This window comes from Micropterus dolomieu, linkage group LG03 (genome assembly GCF_021292245.1).
Source record: "Micropterus dolomieu isolate WLL.071019.BEF.003 ecotype Adirondacks linkage group LG03, ASM2129224v1, whole genome shotgun sequence".
Taxonomy (NCBI): Eukaryota; Metazoa; Chordata; class Actinopteri; order Centrarchiformes; family Centrarchidae; genus Micropterus; species Micropterus dolomieu.
Window position 1 is genome coordinate 11,334,590 of NC_060152.1, and position 15,013 is coordinate 11,349,602.

Here is a 15,013-nt window from a genome sequence, read left to right on the forward strand (position 1 = left end):
TACACAGTGAACTGATTATATTTCATAATTTTAAATGTTCTGCCTCCAAAAAAAGAGCAGTCATCTACTAAGATAACTAGTTGCAAGCACTAAAAATTAACTAGTTACTAGAATTAGTTACAAGCTATAATCCTCGCCTACAAACTCAAACATAACCCTTCCTTACCCTTCCAGTGGCTAACTTTTTCTCAGTTCAGTCGGCAATAAATGCCATACTCCGAAACATCTGTGTTTAATAATATCAGTAATTTATTTATTTTTTAATCTGACAGTGTGAAAAGTCAACATCCGGGGAACAGAACTTCTATCATTATATTTGATGTAATATTCTGAAAGAGACCAAAGTAAAAAATTTAATTTACAAGAATGTTTGAAATAAATGTGTTAATGTAATAAAACCTACTACATTCAGTAATAATACAGCACATACATGTCTAAGAACATAGACAAAGAATCGAGTTGAGAACTGTATTTGTGGCCGCCATTTGCAGTAGGAATTTGGTATTATTGACCCTCTTTTTATTAAAAAAAATATTAACAACATTGTATGAGTAAACAGGGGAGCCATAATCTCTTACATACTCAACGGTTATTATTATTTATTATTGGCAAGATGACAACAAATATTCATTTTAAGGAGGCAGAGGTAACATTCACATCCAAATGTTCTAGAGTATCAAAAGGTAAACTGGAGACAGCAGTGGTCATCATCCAAAAGAAGTATTCCAGTAAATGTTTATTGACAAAAATGCAATGTATAGTTCTGCCAGGTTTAGCTTAATGGCAACAAAACAGAATCAGAGACAAGAATTACATTATTGTGTGATGGTGCTGGCAAAACACTAAAAGGTCATGACAATAACACACTATCTAATGTCAAAAAAACAACAACACCCAAACCATGTCTTTCTTCTTCATTAGTCAAAAACAATCCCAGTAGGAAAGGATCAAACTAAAAACCAAATAGAAAAGAGAATGAACAGAGTGGGTACAACATATTGGTGTAGCCTTGCTACTTTTTGGTTGTCTTGCGGATAAGCGCCATTCTCTGAAATGAAAACAAATGTAAACAGTTAGAACAGTTGTAATTTTCATCTACCCATGTACACTCTACATTACCATTAATAGGAATATTGTAACATGTCCAAAAGAAACAAAGCCTTCTATTCTCACCTGTTTGTGAGCCTCTGTGGTACAAGCCTTCTTGAACGGCCGGATCTCATCTGAGCCATAACCAGGAATCCACATGTTCCACTGGCGCTCTGGGAAAAGCAATGCACAATGTTAGCGGGACACCAGCTGTATGAACTAGTCAGGACTCCTAACAGATATTCAGTGACATCACTTCAGAAATCTAACAAGGACATTTGCTTTCAGGGCTATATTTCCTTGTTGGTTCTTCAGTCTATCAGCAGAAGTGTCAAACTCACAAGAACTAACTTCCATCTTGTTTCCAAAAACTGTTAATAATGTTGTCAGGGCTATAAAGCAAATAATTTCACCTTCCACAACTGTCTTGACTATCCATAACTTTGCTTTAAATTGAACACAGCAAAGCAGCAGAGACTACAGTGTACCAGCCAATCATTTAGTATCCATGTTACCCTAAAACTACATTTCTTGGGAAGCTTTTGCATTTTCTGATTGACTGTTTGCAGTCAAAGAGCACAAATTACTTTAAATCAAGGGTGGAAAACATGCCATTTTATTGGCATAACATTTTCAACGATCTTTGTTTTTGTATTTTCTGTACAACACATGGATCCACGAAGGCTTCCTTTTGAGATGGCACCTGTCAGAAGATTCAAAAGGAATAAATCTGCTCCGTTCAATTTTCTTGGTCATTGAAATATCATTGTTGTGGATACAGGTGATGGTAGTTGTCAATTTAAATGCACTTTTGATACAGTATTGTTTTTTTTAAATTGACAGGATTGGTAAATCCATTTTTACATCAAATGTAATGGTCATATTTGAACATAAATATCATTATGGATAAAATTAATGGGATAACATTTAGGGCTAAGAAATGAATGAATCACACATCAAATCTGCATGATACGAAGCATCATCATGAGATCATTTTTGAAAGCAATTATCCACCAGTGATTACAAGCTGACCATCATATCATGTATTCTTGAGATTTTCTTACTTGAGACACACTAAACCCACCCTTACACATTAGGTACTCCAACCTTTGAAAAAAGCCAACAGCAACTTACCAAGATGTAACTGAACATCCTTCACCTCCAAGGTGTTGGACTTGCGATGGCGTGCCAGTTGACAGGCCGCTGTCACTACACTCTCTATAAAGTCATCTGCAATTTGTAGCAGCATCTGAGAGGGAACAGGCATTTTGAAAACCATCAATCGCGTTCAGTAAAGGAGAACAACATTTCACACCAGCTGGAAAATCCCTCATATTTCTAGCTGCTCAAACCATTTATCATGCAGCCAGACTTTCAATAGAATAATATTTCCAAATGATGGATGTGGCAGTATGTTAGGGAAGCTTTAGAGCAACAAGAACCTGGAGGAAGCAAGTGGTATTAATTTCACACCAAAAGCTCCCCTGCTACTTATGTTTACTACGCTTACGAAAAAAATCAAAGTGCAGATTTGATTCATAACTGCATATAAACCACTGACAGACCTCCTCAACATCTTCATCCAGCTGCTCATTTGGATCGATCTCTCTCACCAGGTCCTGAAGCTTCTTCTTACTGAGCACCTGGAAATATAGCAGATGTATCCATTCACTTCATTACAAAAGAGAACAGGTGTGCAGATGTTGTGTGCCCTCTACAGTAGTCTAATGACTAAATGCAAAAATGACAATGGGGAACCCACAAGGCTTTTTTTTTTTTTTTTACATTTAAAGGTGAGACTCAAAATGAGCTATGGGGCTGAAACATGATTAATAGCGAATGTTGTAAAAGAAAGTGGAGCCAGAGGGACTGTAATTAGTAGACTGTGAGTCTGTTAGAAAACTGCACAACCTGGGCTAATCTCAAAATGATGCAATAAATCAACACACAACGTATATGAATGTTACTCCCTAAATTCTACAGTATGCAACTGACTTTCTTCTGGATAACATACAGTTATCCAGAAGAAAGTGTCAGTGGGACTCTATACAGATGCTGATGCAGCAACCCAACAGAGCCCATCGGCAGCAGAGTTTTGGGTGTGGTGAGTAAAAAAAATGAACTGACCTGAGATCCCTCTGGACTACTTCTGCCAGCAGGGCCTGGGGGCATAACTTTCACTGCTGCTGCTGTGCTGTTAGCCATACTGGTGGCCACAGGAAAGATGGGTCTACTCTGGAGTTTCACAAGAGGCAAAACTGTTGTTTGTCTACACCTGTGTGTGTCAGAGTACTTAGTGACAGTCCAAGATGAGCACAGTGAAGGATTATCTTTTACAGGGACCACGTCCGTATATCTGGGGAAAACAGAAATGAACAGTTGTACAGTGTACAAATGTACAGTGAAGTACAAAAAATAGCATCAAAGAGGCAATGCGTTGATAAACCTGCTAGCATAATCTTTATGAATAAGCCATTTATTAATGTTAGTCTTATATTTTGTTTTTCCAGTCCTAACATGTATTATGTACTCGATTAGTTTATTTTACTCGTTGATTTTATAATCTTTAATTTTTTATTTTTGCCTCATCGTTTATATTTAATCGCAGTGCTGATGTTTTCATCTTTCCCCCATGTAAAAAAACCCTTTGTTTTGAACAGTGCAGTAGAAATAGTTACTATCAATATCAGTCTTATTAGATACATGAAGATACATAACGTTAACCGTAAACAACACTGAAGGATCTACTCAAAATATAAACCAAGTTAGCTAAATAATACCACACACGTAAAATAAAAAGATCAGACAGTAAACTATTAAGCGGCCGTGCAGCTTCAACCAATAAAGCAAACAAGTAAAATACCTTCGCTAACATATGATATGTGCTAAAAACAATAGCAGCTATCAAGCTTTGAATTTAGCCGGACAGGCTAACATTAGCAGCTAACCTAGCGGCGCGGCTCTGTACAAGCTGCATCCTAAAATTACGCTCTAAATGGTCAACTTACCCAATTAAACAAACACTATCTGTCCATGTTTCGGCGTCGTTGCGACGACAATGACTAAGTCTGATACAGAAAGACGTCTTCAAATAGACTCTACACAGCTAGTAAAATCACCGAACAAATATTTCAATATTTCCGCTTTGTTCGTGTCCATTTCCGGTGGCAACATTTCAACTCTCCTCTGCCATCTGCTGGAAAGTTTGTATAACTACACCAAGATTAGTAAACTGATTTTCATTAATAAAACCGACCTCTGGTCCCAGAGGATACAGTGCTGTGAACGCAAACACGCTAGATAATTATACAAGGACAGGAATGGTGTAGACCTTTCCTTGAATTAAACAATGAATAAACAAACAACAATACAAAAACAATATAACTAAACAGGCAATACAAAAATAGACAGAAGTCTATACCATTAATAACAGCTTACTAATAATCATAATAGCTTATTACTAATAATACGTAAAATAATGACAATAAAGCATGTTCATAAAGCAAACATAATTTGAAGAAAATTCGTTTATTTTCTGGTAAGTAAGCTTATTACAATGCAAACACCAAAATTTATGAATATATTATTTGTCCCTAAATGAAGTTATAGATATCCTAGCAGTGATTATCATTTACATAAGGAGTTAAAGAATTCATAAAATGTGCCCGCCTACTCTCCCAAGAATATGAGGGTCCTCCATCCATCCATCCATCCATCCATCGTCAACCGCTTATCCTGCGTACAGGGTCTCAGGGGGCTGGAGCCAATCCCAGCTGACATCGGGTGAAAGGTGGGGTACACCCTGGACAGGTCGCCAATCCATCGCAGGGCCACACATAGACAAACAACCACTCACGCTCACACTCACACCTAAAGACAATTTAGGGTCACCAATTAACCTAGTCCGCATGTCTTTGGACGGTGGGAGGAAGCCGGAGCATATGAGGGTCCTATTTTCAGCCAATTGTTAAATATAGGATACACATTTTTACAGATAAGGTTACGACTGTGTATGGCTTTAGGTAGCGTACACAAATAGACTTTTTTTGTTTGTTACACTGACAGGTATTTACTCTACATCTTTCTAACATGTTTTTTATTTGTACCATGTTCAACCAGAATAGCCTCGCTATGTAGACCTATGGTGGATGCAGCAAGTCACATAGAGTGAAAGTGAATATTTTAGGCTTTGTCAGGTAGTAGTTAGTTGAAAGTTATGACTCTGTAAGCATTTTAAGTCGGCGTACAGCTCTGCACTATGAGACCATTTGACAGACCGAATTTCTTTCGATCCTGTCTCATTTTCAGCTCAGGTTAACAGCTAATCAATCAAAGGCCGCAGCAAATGAAGCGTAAAATGTTTGCTTGTTCGGCTTTACATATCACACCGTGATATCCCGAAGCTCTGCGGGCCGGGGACGTTTCAAGACCTCTTTCATATTCTGTTGAACTTGCTCAGAAAAATACTGATGTCAACAACAAAGCTCAGGCTGAAAACGTGATAGCCCCGATTCCTGTTAGCTACAAATGACGCACTGTAACTGAATTCGATTAGCCTATCAGATCTGCACAGTGCCTTTAGTTCACGGATCGCACAAACAAACAGTATTTCAGGCGTATGCTCCCCAGCAAAAGAGAGCCATACGATAGTTGAAATAGGCAATAAGGCTTACTGGGCAATCCCGGCTATATAATGATTTGGATGGACAGTATATTATTGATTTCAGAATTTCAGACTGCTTTGGACCCACTTCCTGAAAAACACCAGACTGAAAGCCACACCCACTTCTCACATAGATAAATACAGAGCAAACTTTCATTTCAGATTACAAGCTGCGTAGGACTGCACACCATTTTTCTGATACTGCGAAGGTTTTCCAAAGTCATGAAAGTAATTCTTGTTGTTGCAGTGGTCGCCCTGGTGCATGGCAGTTATGGTAAATATGATTATTTTTTCTCATCGACTCTTCTACAATCTTCTGAAAACATTAACTTTTATTGCCCCTCTGAAATTAGATATTGGTTTAATATTCAAGTCTGTTTCTGGTCTTTTTTTTTTCCACAAAGAGATTCATACAGTTTGCTGGCCCTGTGTGTGTGTGTGTGTGTGTGTGTGTGTGTGTGTGTCTACCTGCTTTTCTGTCAGCCTGCCTGTCTGTTTCTGAGTTTGTTTGTCCTCCAGAGAAACCGCTTCATTTTCTCTTATGTCACCCTGATGTGATTCCCCTGGTGGTTACAAGACTCAGACAAAAAACAGGAAATGTTGGTGGTTTTAACAAGGGACCCAATAGAAAAACAGCTAAATATTTGTATGTATACACACTGTATGCAGAGACCTATATCCATAAAATTCAAAGCTTAACGGTGAAGAAATAATGTAAATGGTCTGTTGTTGTGTGTTGTAATTGTTGCCTAATGTGAAAGACAAAATGCCTGTGTTGTCACTAGTGTCAGTGAGGAGGAAGAACCTGTCGCTGGTCATGTGGCCATTGTGACTTTGAGAGTATTGGCAGTTTTCCAGCTGGAACCTGAAACAAATGTCAGGAAAGGGAGAGGTTGTTTTGAAAGTGTTGCCCAGAGCAGCAGCTAGATCCCCAGCGCAGGTCAGCCCCCTGCCTATTCATGTTGTGATCAATAACCCGCGTCTATAATCTCTGTCCACATGCAGCCACTTTGCTTATTAAAGGGCCAACCCAGCCGGTCCTGGAGGGAGAGAGTATCACACTGGAGTGTCTGTACTCAGACTCTGAACTCAACATCAGCCAGGTCCACTTTGAAGTCTATTCCAAGGTGAGCCATGGGAGCAAATGGGTAGGTGGGTGTGAGAGGAAACACAGGGAAGAAGTGGTACTTTTCAAAAGATCAGGACCCTCCTCTCACCATAATGCTCAAGAGCTTTATTGTTATTATTTAGTTTATTCTAAAATTAATGTAAAATATTCTCAGTGATTTAGTAACTCTTGTAGTAGTGGGAAAAGAAAGATTCATCTTTTTTATATTTGTTTAAATACAGGCGGACACTGTACATAAGAGTGCCTCCTGAACAGTGTGACATGTCATAACATTTGTTGCCAAAACTAATTTGCAGTTGTTCTTCCTAAAAGGGCAGTCTGCTGTTCAATGTAAACATCACCTTGAGCAGCTGATAATTTTGTTACTTTTAGATTAGGATTATCAAAAGTGCATTTAAATTGACAACTACCATCACCTGTATCCACAACAATGATCTTTCAATGACCAATCTTCTTTGTTTCCCTTACCAGTACATGCAGGGCTGGCGTCCAGTTTGGGAGCGATCTTGGTGCTCCTATATGATGCAAATCGAGCGGACTGCAGAGAGTCTTGTCCTGTCCATCTCCCATGCAGGAAGGTACTATGAGGGTCCCTACCGCTGTGTTTCTGACGCAGAGAATGTGACTGCGCCAGACAGCATCTCCCAGCCGCTGGACTTCAAAGTGCATTGTGAGTGCCCGGGTTGACATGGGTAGGAACTGGGTAGGGGCTGTCTGCTGAAAGTCTGTGGAACAATGACTCTGTGACACAATATTTCCCTTTTGCCAAATGAACTATGTTTTGTGTGCAGGAATCTGACAATATGCTATAAAAATGTGACATGCATGTCAGATACGCAGCTTCTGAGTTTCACTTTACAAACAGGACATGCGTGGCATAGCTGAGAGTACTGACATTATTAACAAAGGCGGAAGTGTAAAGAACACATCTATGGACATTGGTAAACAGTCTAGGTGATAAGGCAGAACAGAGAGACTCTGAGACCTTGCAATTTCCTCATATTTCTAACAAGCAGGAGGTAAAAACAATCTTTCAGACACTGTGGACACAGCTTTCTTCACAGTGAGGGATAGAAAAACACATGAATAGTTAATAACACAAGACATATCTATGCAGTGCAGCTGCAGAGGGTACACAACAAAATAAGTGCAAAAAGTACAGATGCAGTGCAAACACTGTTGGCTAGGATAGGTTTACTGAAGTCATTTCACATTTTGTCTGCACTCCAAGCAAACAAAGACAAATTCTTCTCGCGGGGCTTGAGTTTGAAACTATCAGCATAGGGTACACAGTTGCATGAAACGGCATCTGTGCCATAGCTAGTCAGATTATCAGTGTCCTCTATCTTCTCGGTGGCCATCAAATCGACTGTGATGGTGTTTGATAGGCTCCTCAACCTCATGGGGGGAATCAATAAGAGGCAAAGATTAGAATGGACTAGGACTGAAGTAGACAGAGATGGAGAGAAGCCAGGAGTTGGATGGACATGGGCCATCTATTGAGATGGAAGAGAAAATGAGCCATTATTCACAACACTGCCTCTCTAAAGACTTCGATAAAATGAAGCCTATTATCATTATTATTGATTGCTTGGTACAGTCTGTACCGCTGGAAGGCATTCATACTTGAGCCTATATACTCAAATATACTTAAAAGATCTGAGTGTTTACCAGCTGCTACCCCTGTAAACATATGTTCAGTCACGTCCCAAACTCTTGAAGAGGTAGCTTCAGCGTACATTCCATTTCTTGCTTCATTAATGCTCAATGATGCTTCCTCATTCCCGCTGCGTTGTAGATATGGGGGAGCTGTCACTGTCCAGGGAAGGCTACACCAGCTACCTGGGTGTCCCACAGGAGCTGAAGGTGCGACTCGGTGATGACGTGGTGGTGAAGTGCTCTGTCAGTTCATCAGAGGAGCCGAGCTACTTCTGGAATAAAGACGTGAGAAAGCCTCAGGAATATGCACAGTGGCAGTGTCCTCATTATGCTTTTGGAAACTTGTCATTCTGTCTCCCGCTCCCTCCCTCCACTTTCAACGTGACCTCTTTATTTTTTTCCTGTCCTCTAGGACCCTCTTTCTCTATTGGCTTTGCTCAAGCATTCTCTTAATATTTCTCCCCTCTTCTAACACACTCTTCTCTGACTTTCTCAAGCCACTTGTTTCCCCTTGGCTGTTGTCTTTTCATCCCCTCCTCTGAAGAAGTGCTCCGTACCGGTTGGCTTAGGCCCACCACTCGCTGGGGATTGCAGCTTGCCCACTTACAGAGGATTAATAGTTTAATGAGGTCTAGACAAGAGCCAGTCAACCTGAAAACAATTATGTGGATAGATTTCTAATGATTTTTTTAGTGTTTGGTTAACCAGTATTGAATTATTCAACTGGGCTCTTCGCTGAGCTAAGGAACCCTCACCCGAGGGAAATTAAGACATCACAATGTAAAATGCCGGAGTGACTAGTGACAATAGGCATGTAGAACAAGAAGAAGTTGACTTGGGAGATACACTGTGCTCTTGTGGTGAGAAAATGGTATTACACTCAACGTGCCATCAAAATCACCACCACCACCAGCGAGTAACAGGTGTAATGAAGCCATGCAGCTATGAAGATATTTTGGGAAAAGGCAGACGTAATTGCCAAGTTTCCCCTTTTGTTATTTTTCTTGATAAGTCTGCTCAGGGTTAATAAGCTTGTTAAAGGGTCACTGCTAATCCGGGTTTTAAATGGGCTTACAAGTCCAAATCCAATTCAGTGGACATTTTATACTGCTAATACTGTTTGTCCTCGGCATGTTCATATGTAGTGCTTTAGGTTTTTGTCATTTGTTGAAGAATGACAGACACGTCCGTTGTTGTATGTTGGAATAAATTAGCGCACCAGTAGTCAGGATTCACCTGTCGATCTAATCGTGCGCTATTTACATAAGTCACAGGACCTTTGCAAAAGAGGAATGACACATTCTAGGAAATGATGAAATGAAATGTTAGTGGGAGAGGGTTTGTGTGTGTGGGTGTGTGTGTGTGTAAGCCCACTGTACGGATGACAGGAACAGATATGGGGCAGAAAGCCGCATCCGAATGGCCCACTTTGACAGACAGACCCTGTGCGCACATTGGCCCCCGGTAATGACAGCAGGACAGAGGCAGAAACGGGCCACTGCTTGGGAGCCAGTGGATTTGCATACAAAATGCTGCTTTGGCCAAACCTGGCCTTTATGGGAAATCCTCTTAATTCAGATCCATTCAAATTGAAATGGACTTTCTTGGCAGGAGCTGCAGCTCCCAGGAGCCAAATCATTTGCATGGTGTAATGTCTTTTTTTTTTTTTTTTACCCCCTCCTCTACGTTTGTTTATTTTCCAATCCTTGTGTTTGGCCTATTATTTGTTTCCTCCCATGTTGGGCTCTATCTCATAATAGTGCTGCTATTTTTGTGTCAACAATTCATCCTGCTCCCTTGCCATCTCATTATGTGTTGTGTTAACAGTGTGTTGTTGCGGCATCATTCTTTGCGAATGATGGTGTTATCTGGGGTATTGACTTGTGTTGATGTGTGTTCATTCATTGGGATTTCTGCTCAGGTAAATACACTTCATTTGGGACTTTGTGGACTGTTCTCTGAGGACCACACACCAGCTGTCTGTCTTTCTGTCTGTGTCCCGCTGCCTTTGCCAGTCTATCTTGTTCTATTTCGTTCTCTCTTTGTCCGTATTTCCTCTTTTACTGATACACAAATCAGCCAAAATAACAACTTTCTGCCTCGCTTTTTCACAATCTTCATGTCTGACAGTCTGTGTTTCTCTCTCTGTCTCTATCTTTCGCCAACTGGCATCATCTGTTCTCCATCTCTCATGTGCTCTCAGCTCAGCACAATTTTAATATGTAGGAGTTTTTGGATTGTCGTTGTCGTAACAATCTAGCCAATAAAATATTTGTTCTGCTTGTAATTCTCCTGCACCCTTGTATGTTTCCATCTATTCTCACTTAGGGTGACGACTGGATCCTGCCTTCCTCTACGCTGACGCTCAGGAAGGTGACGGCGATGGATGCAGGACAGTATACTTGCATGGCCGAGCATCCCTCTGTGGAGTCACTCCGCAAGAGTCGCACCATCAGCGTCACCGTGCTGCCTGGTAAGAGGAGACTTTACGTCTACCTGGACAAGGCCTGTTAGTCTAGAGTGGTCATATACCGCTTCCTCATTCTTAGAACTGGTTTGAGTTTTCTTTGTAACTGTTGTAAAATTCAGCTGACAAAATCCCAAAAGATAGTTTGTTCTATTTCCTTTTCAATTAGCCGCTCAGATGTGACCAGCAAGGTCAAGTGTTTGGGTGCATTTGCGTCATCGTGAACATAATGCAGAAGTTCTCATTTGAAAGCGTGACACTTTTTTTAAAACCCTAAATTTCTAAGGAAGGAGTGCGGGGTTAAGGTTTAATGTATCTGCACGCAGAAATTATGAAGTAAGAAAAAACTGTGATGCTGTAATAAAGAGAGGTGAAGGCATTTATGGAAATACCACACATAAAAAAGGTGACAATAAAGTCTCAAATGGGGGAAAAAAAAATTCAAAGAAAATAGGGAAGATGATACCATAGGTCATAATACATTTAAAATAAAAGGCAATGACAGAACTGCACCAACTTTAAAGGATAAGAGGATAATTATTAGATATAAAAGAAGCAATGATTTTACCTGACCTTTTGCTTTTGACAGAAATATCAAGTCAAACATAAGTGTACTCTAGAGCACAGAACAAAGAGACACAGACTTAAGGGAAGTTAGAATTATTCGTGAGCCATTAGAAGCTGAAATTTGTGAGCAGGGGATTGGTTGCTGTGACTTTCTAACATAATCAGAAACTATACAGTACATTATAGTACATAATGATAATAAGCTCAGCAGACACTGCTTGATTAGAAGTCTGGCTGTCTTTTCACTTTTGTGGATTGATGTCTACGGAGTGACAATTTTTCTTTGTCAGAGCCTGTCTCACTGACAAACTGTCTTATTTCTCATGAAACGTGAAGACTGTATTCAAGTGGAGAACTAATTTCATTACAACATTATAGCTAATCCAATTTACGACACTTCATCTGTCTTCATCATCTTTATCACTGACCTGTGAGATGACTATGCTGTGTTAATGCACTGCAATTTTTAAACACTGTCCTCTCACTCAGTTGGATTCATAAGCCTTGTGATTTCAATCGTTGAAATTATGCAACCTCTAAAAATGCAATTAAACCAATGCATGTTATTTATTATAGTAGAGTTATCTTATTACTGCTGCAATTGACTCATTGGTCACAGGGCTCCTCAGTGTGTCCAGTATTTTCTCTGAAGCACATGTACTAATTAAAAAAGGTAATAATTTCTAGATGCTAAAATAATGTTTGCTCATCCTTGAAAGTATGGTGAGCAAATGTTTCATGTCTATGCTGTTTGAAGTTGCACTGCAATAGGAGTACAAACCTCTAGCAAACATTGCTAGTGCAAAAGGAAAAAAGAAAGAAATCCTCTTAACAATTACTGGGTATGTGAACAGACGAGGCATGTGTTTGTTGCTGCTTCAAACCCTCATAACCTTTTTTCCCCCATAGTCTTTTCTTTGTCCACTGCACATGAGGTCCACAGAATCCACAAATGATATATATAATTTGGTAATGTATGCACATGAAGGAGATAGACAGTTTTTAAAATTGTAAAAGACAGAGTTCTTGAAGATCAGTGCTGCGTATGACCGTATAACCATCTGAACTCCAGACAGACACGCTTTTCTTCCACAAACAAACAAACAAACAAACAGGAGGTTGCCTTTAGAAGCTTTGCCTGGATGCGGGAAGATCATAGTATTTCTGATTTAGGAGTCCGTGTGATGCATTTTTACCTTCATGTCTGAATGATTTGTCCCACAGAGGATGCCCCCTGGTATGAGTCTAGTAATGGACGTCTCGTGTTGATGACCTCGGCGGGGGCTGTGTCTCTCTTGGTGTTCATCCTCTCCATGAGTGTGTTCCTGTGCCGCAGGGCCAAGCAGTCCAAGACCAGCAAGGGACCCATGTAAGGAACAACTGTTTGTTTGCATCTGCACCACCTTCATAAAAGTGAAATCCATTTGCTCTTTACTTGTGATTTTAAATCATGTTCAGAATCTGATGGATAACGTGTCTCTGAATGCAAGTAAATGTGTGTGTGTGTGTGCGTGTGTGTGCGCACGCTTGTGTGATTGTTTGATTTCTATACAATGCTTTATCCACGCTCACCTTCCTATTTTCCTTAACTCAGCCCCAGTGTCTGCTTCTGCAGTTTGACTTTATATCACAGATATGGTTATTGCTGCAGTATTTCATTCTGTCTCATGTGATAGAACCAAGGCCATTTCAGTTTGTGTGTATTTTGGTATGTGTGCCATTGAGTACCTTGGTGTTTACTTCACCTTGTGTATGCGTTATGTATGCCAAGTGTTTTTGCAGAAAACCTTTCCACACACAAACTAGCGCCTGTGTGCTTTTTATGTGGTTTAAAAGGCGTTATCCACACAGAATATTAAAGTCTAGCTCAGCAGACCTGACCTGCCTGACCTCATCCTTGATCTGTTTCATGCTCCCTCCTCTCCCATGTGTATCCACACACATTCTGCTTGTTAAAAAACCTGGGCTAATAGATCCAGGTTTAATTCTGTGAATAATAGTATATAAAGAATAAATAAGGCTACAATCCTAAGAGCATTAGTGGAAGGCCCATTAAATCTGTTGCTGACTGTATGTTAATGTGCACCGTGACCCCACACAGCTTCGCTCATTAACGTCTTTTCCATATGGGCTGACAAAAAAGCATTTTCAAAATGCAGAATTTCCAGAGCCTGATTCATACATGGTTTCTGTGTCTTTATGGTGGCGTAAAAGAAAAAGTTTAATCCTTACAAGTGTGGCTTGGCATGTGCTGTCATGTGTATATGAGCATGTGTGCATAAAAAGAGAAAAATAGAAAAGACAGTTCATATGAACAGCCAGGTGTGGTTCCATGCTCTGTTCTAGTTTCCTCACTTATAATTTTCTAGTGCCTACTGGGAGGTCGATATACTGATAATGATGCTCTTCTGTCTTTCCTTCTTTCCCTCTCTCCAGTGATGACCGGTCTCAGAAAAAGCCCATCTACAAAAACAGTGTGGAGTCCCTACCCTCCACCTGCGGAGACAAACAACCTCTGGTGTGACTACACAGGCAGGTGGAAGGATGAGGAGGCGGGGAGGAGGAAGATGGAACGAGAGGCGAGGAAGATTGAGTGGGTGGCCAGAAAATGAGGGATGGCATAAAGGAGATACTTAAAGAGGGAGGAGATGGTATAGGGTTATGGATGGTCACACTGAGGGAGAAAAGAGGGATATTTAGAGACTGTAGGGAGAGCAAAATCAAAATCAGTAACAAGCTGGGTGTAATAAAACCTGAAGGGCAAATGATTGCTTTAGAGAACAGAAGCTGCTTTGCTTGTGGGTGTATGCTGCAATAATGCATCTGCAGTGTGGAAAATGGTGAGCTTCATTCTTAACAAAACATTGATTGAGCCATTTGGGTGATAGGACAAGGTTTTATTCTGTTGGTTTGTTTCCCTTTCATCCTTTTTTTTTTTCCTAAAGCACAACCAGTTCAAAGCATCTGTGAGATGGTTATTATATCTTTACTGTGACAGCACATTGCACTCTACTATTTTATTTAATGTACTTTGGATTTCTTTGATATTAAATGGCTTTCAAAAAATAATATTTACTGACATGTGTGCCATTGATTTTGTTCCATTTTAGAGACACAAAAGCGGTTGGGGAATATTGACAACGCGGTTAAAACCCGCCATGTATGTGTGCTTGGCTGCACATCTTCTCGATCCAGTTTCATCTAAGGCTTGCATCATCTTGTTTACCAACCTTTACCTTCAGTCTGTAAGACCTTACTCTGAAGCGGTGACCTTTACTCAAAGTACTGTGCCTGTGCATGCTTGTTTTTCCCCATCTGCCTGTTAGCACAAAACTCATTCTCAGTGAGTTCAGCTCACAAACACATGCATGAAATAAAGAGTCACACTTGAGAATAATAAGAGTAGGCAGGGATAGCCACTGCTAGTTCTACGTCAGTA

The 15,013-nt window shown here is 40.2% G+C and overlaps 2 protein-coding genes across 2 annotated transcripts; one reads left to right on the forward strand and one right to left on the reverse strand.

The window, feature by feature from the left end:
- Positions 1-570: 570 nt before the first annotated feature.
- On the reverse strand, positions 571-4,252 carry taf12 (TAF12 RNA polymerase II, TATA box binding protein (TBP)-associated factor). The gene is made up of 6 exons (XM_046046124.1): positions 4,098-4,252; positions 3,217-3,445; positions 2,655-2,732; positions 2,224-2,338; positions 1,174-1,262; positions 571-1,048 (listed from the first exon to the last, which is right to left on the reverse strand). Exons 2-6 carry the CDS (start codon positions 3,292-3,294, stop codon positions 1,013-1,015), a joined length of 396 nt encoding a protein of 131 aa, XP_045902080.1. The 5' UTR covers positions 3,295-3,445; positions 4,098-4,252; the 3' UTR covers positions 571-1,012.
- Positions 4,253-5,812: 1,560 nt separating this feature from the next.
- si:ch211-79k12.1 (uncharacterized protein LOC568891 homolog) lies at positions 5,813-14,643 on the forward strand. Its single transcript, XM_046046122.1, has 7 exons — positions 5,813-6,026; positions 6,758-6,879; positions 7,353-7,551; positions 8,680-8,825; positions 10,869-11,013; positions 12,799-12,943; positions 14,011-14,643. The coding sequence occupies exons 1-7, from the start codon at positions 5,975-5,977 to the stop codon at positions 14,096-14,098; spliced, it is 897 nt and encodes a 298-aa protein (XP_045902078.1). The 5' UTR covers positions 5,813-5,974; the 3' UTR covers positions 14,099-14,643.
- The last annotated feature ends 370 nt before the right edge of the window (positions 14,644-15,013 follow it).

Excerpts from the sequence above, each read along its gene's own strand:
- taf12 (XM_046046124.1), bottom strand. The coding sequence starts at position 3,294 with ATGGCTAACAGCACAGCAGCAGCAGTGAAAGTTATGCCCCCAGGCCCT. Across the intron at positions 2,733-3,216 it reads GTAGTCCAGAGGGATCTCAG|GTGCTCAGTAAGAAGAAGCT; the intron begins GTCAGTTCATTT and ends CTATATTTCCAG. Across the intron at positions 1,263-2,223 it reads GGATGTTCAGTTACATCTTG|AGCGCCAGTGGAACATGTGG; the intron begins GTAAGTTGCTGT and ends TGCTTTTCCCAG.
- si:ch211-79k12.1 (XM_046046122.1), top strand. The coding sequence starts at position 5,975 with ATGAAAGTAATTCTTGTTGTTGCAGTGGTCGCCCTGGTGCATGGCAGT. Across the intron at positions 6,027-6,757 it reads CCTGGTGCATGGCAGTTATG|CCACTTTGCTTATTAAAGGG; the intron begins GTAAATATGATT and ends GTCCACATGCAG. Across the intron at positions 6,880-7,352 it reads ACTTTGAAGTCTATTCCAAG|TACATGCAGGGCTGGCGTCC; the intron begins GTGAGCCATGGG and ends TTCCCTTACCAG.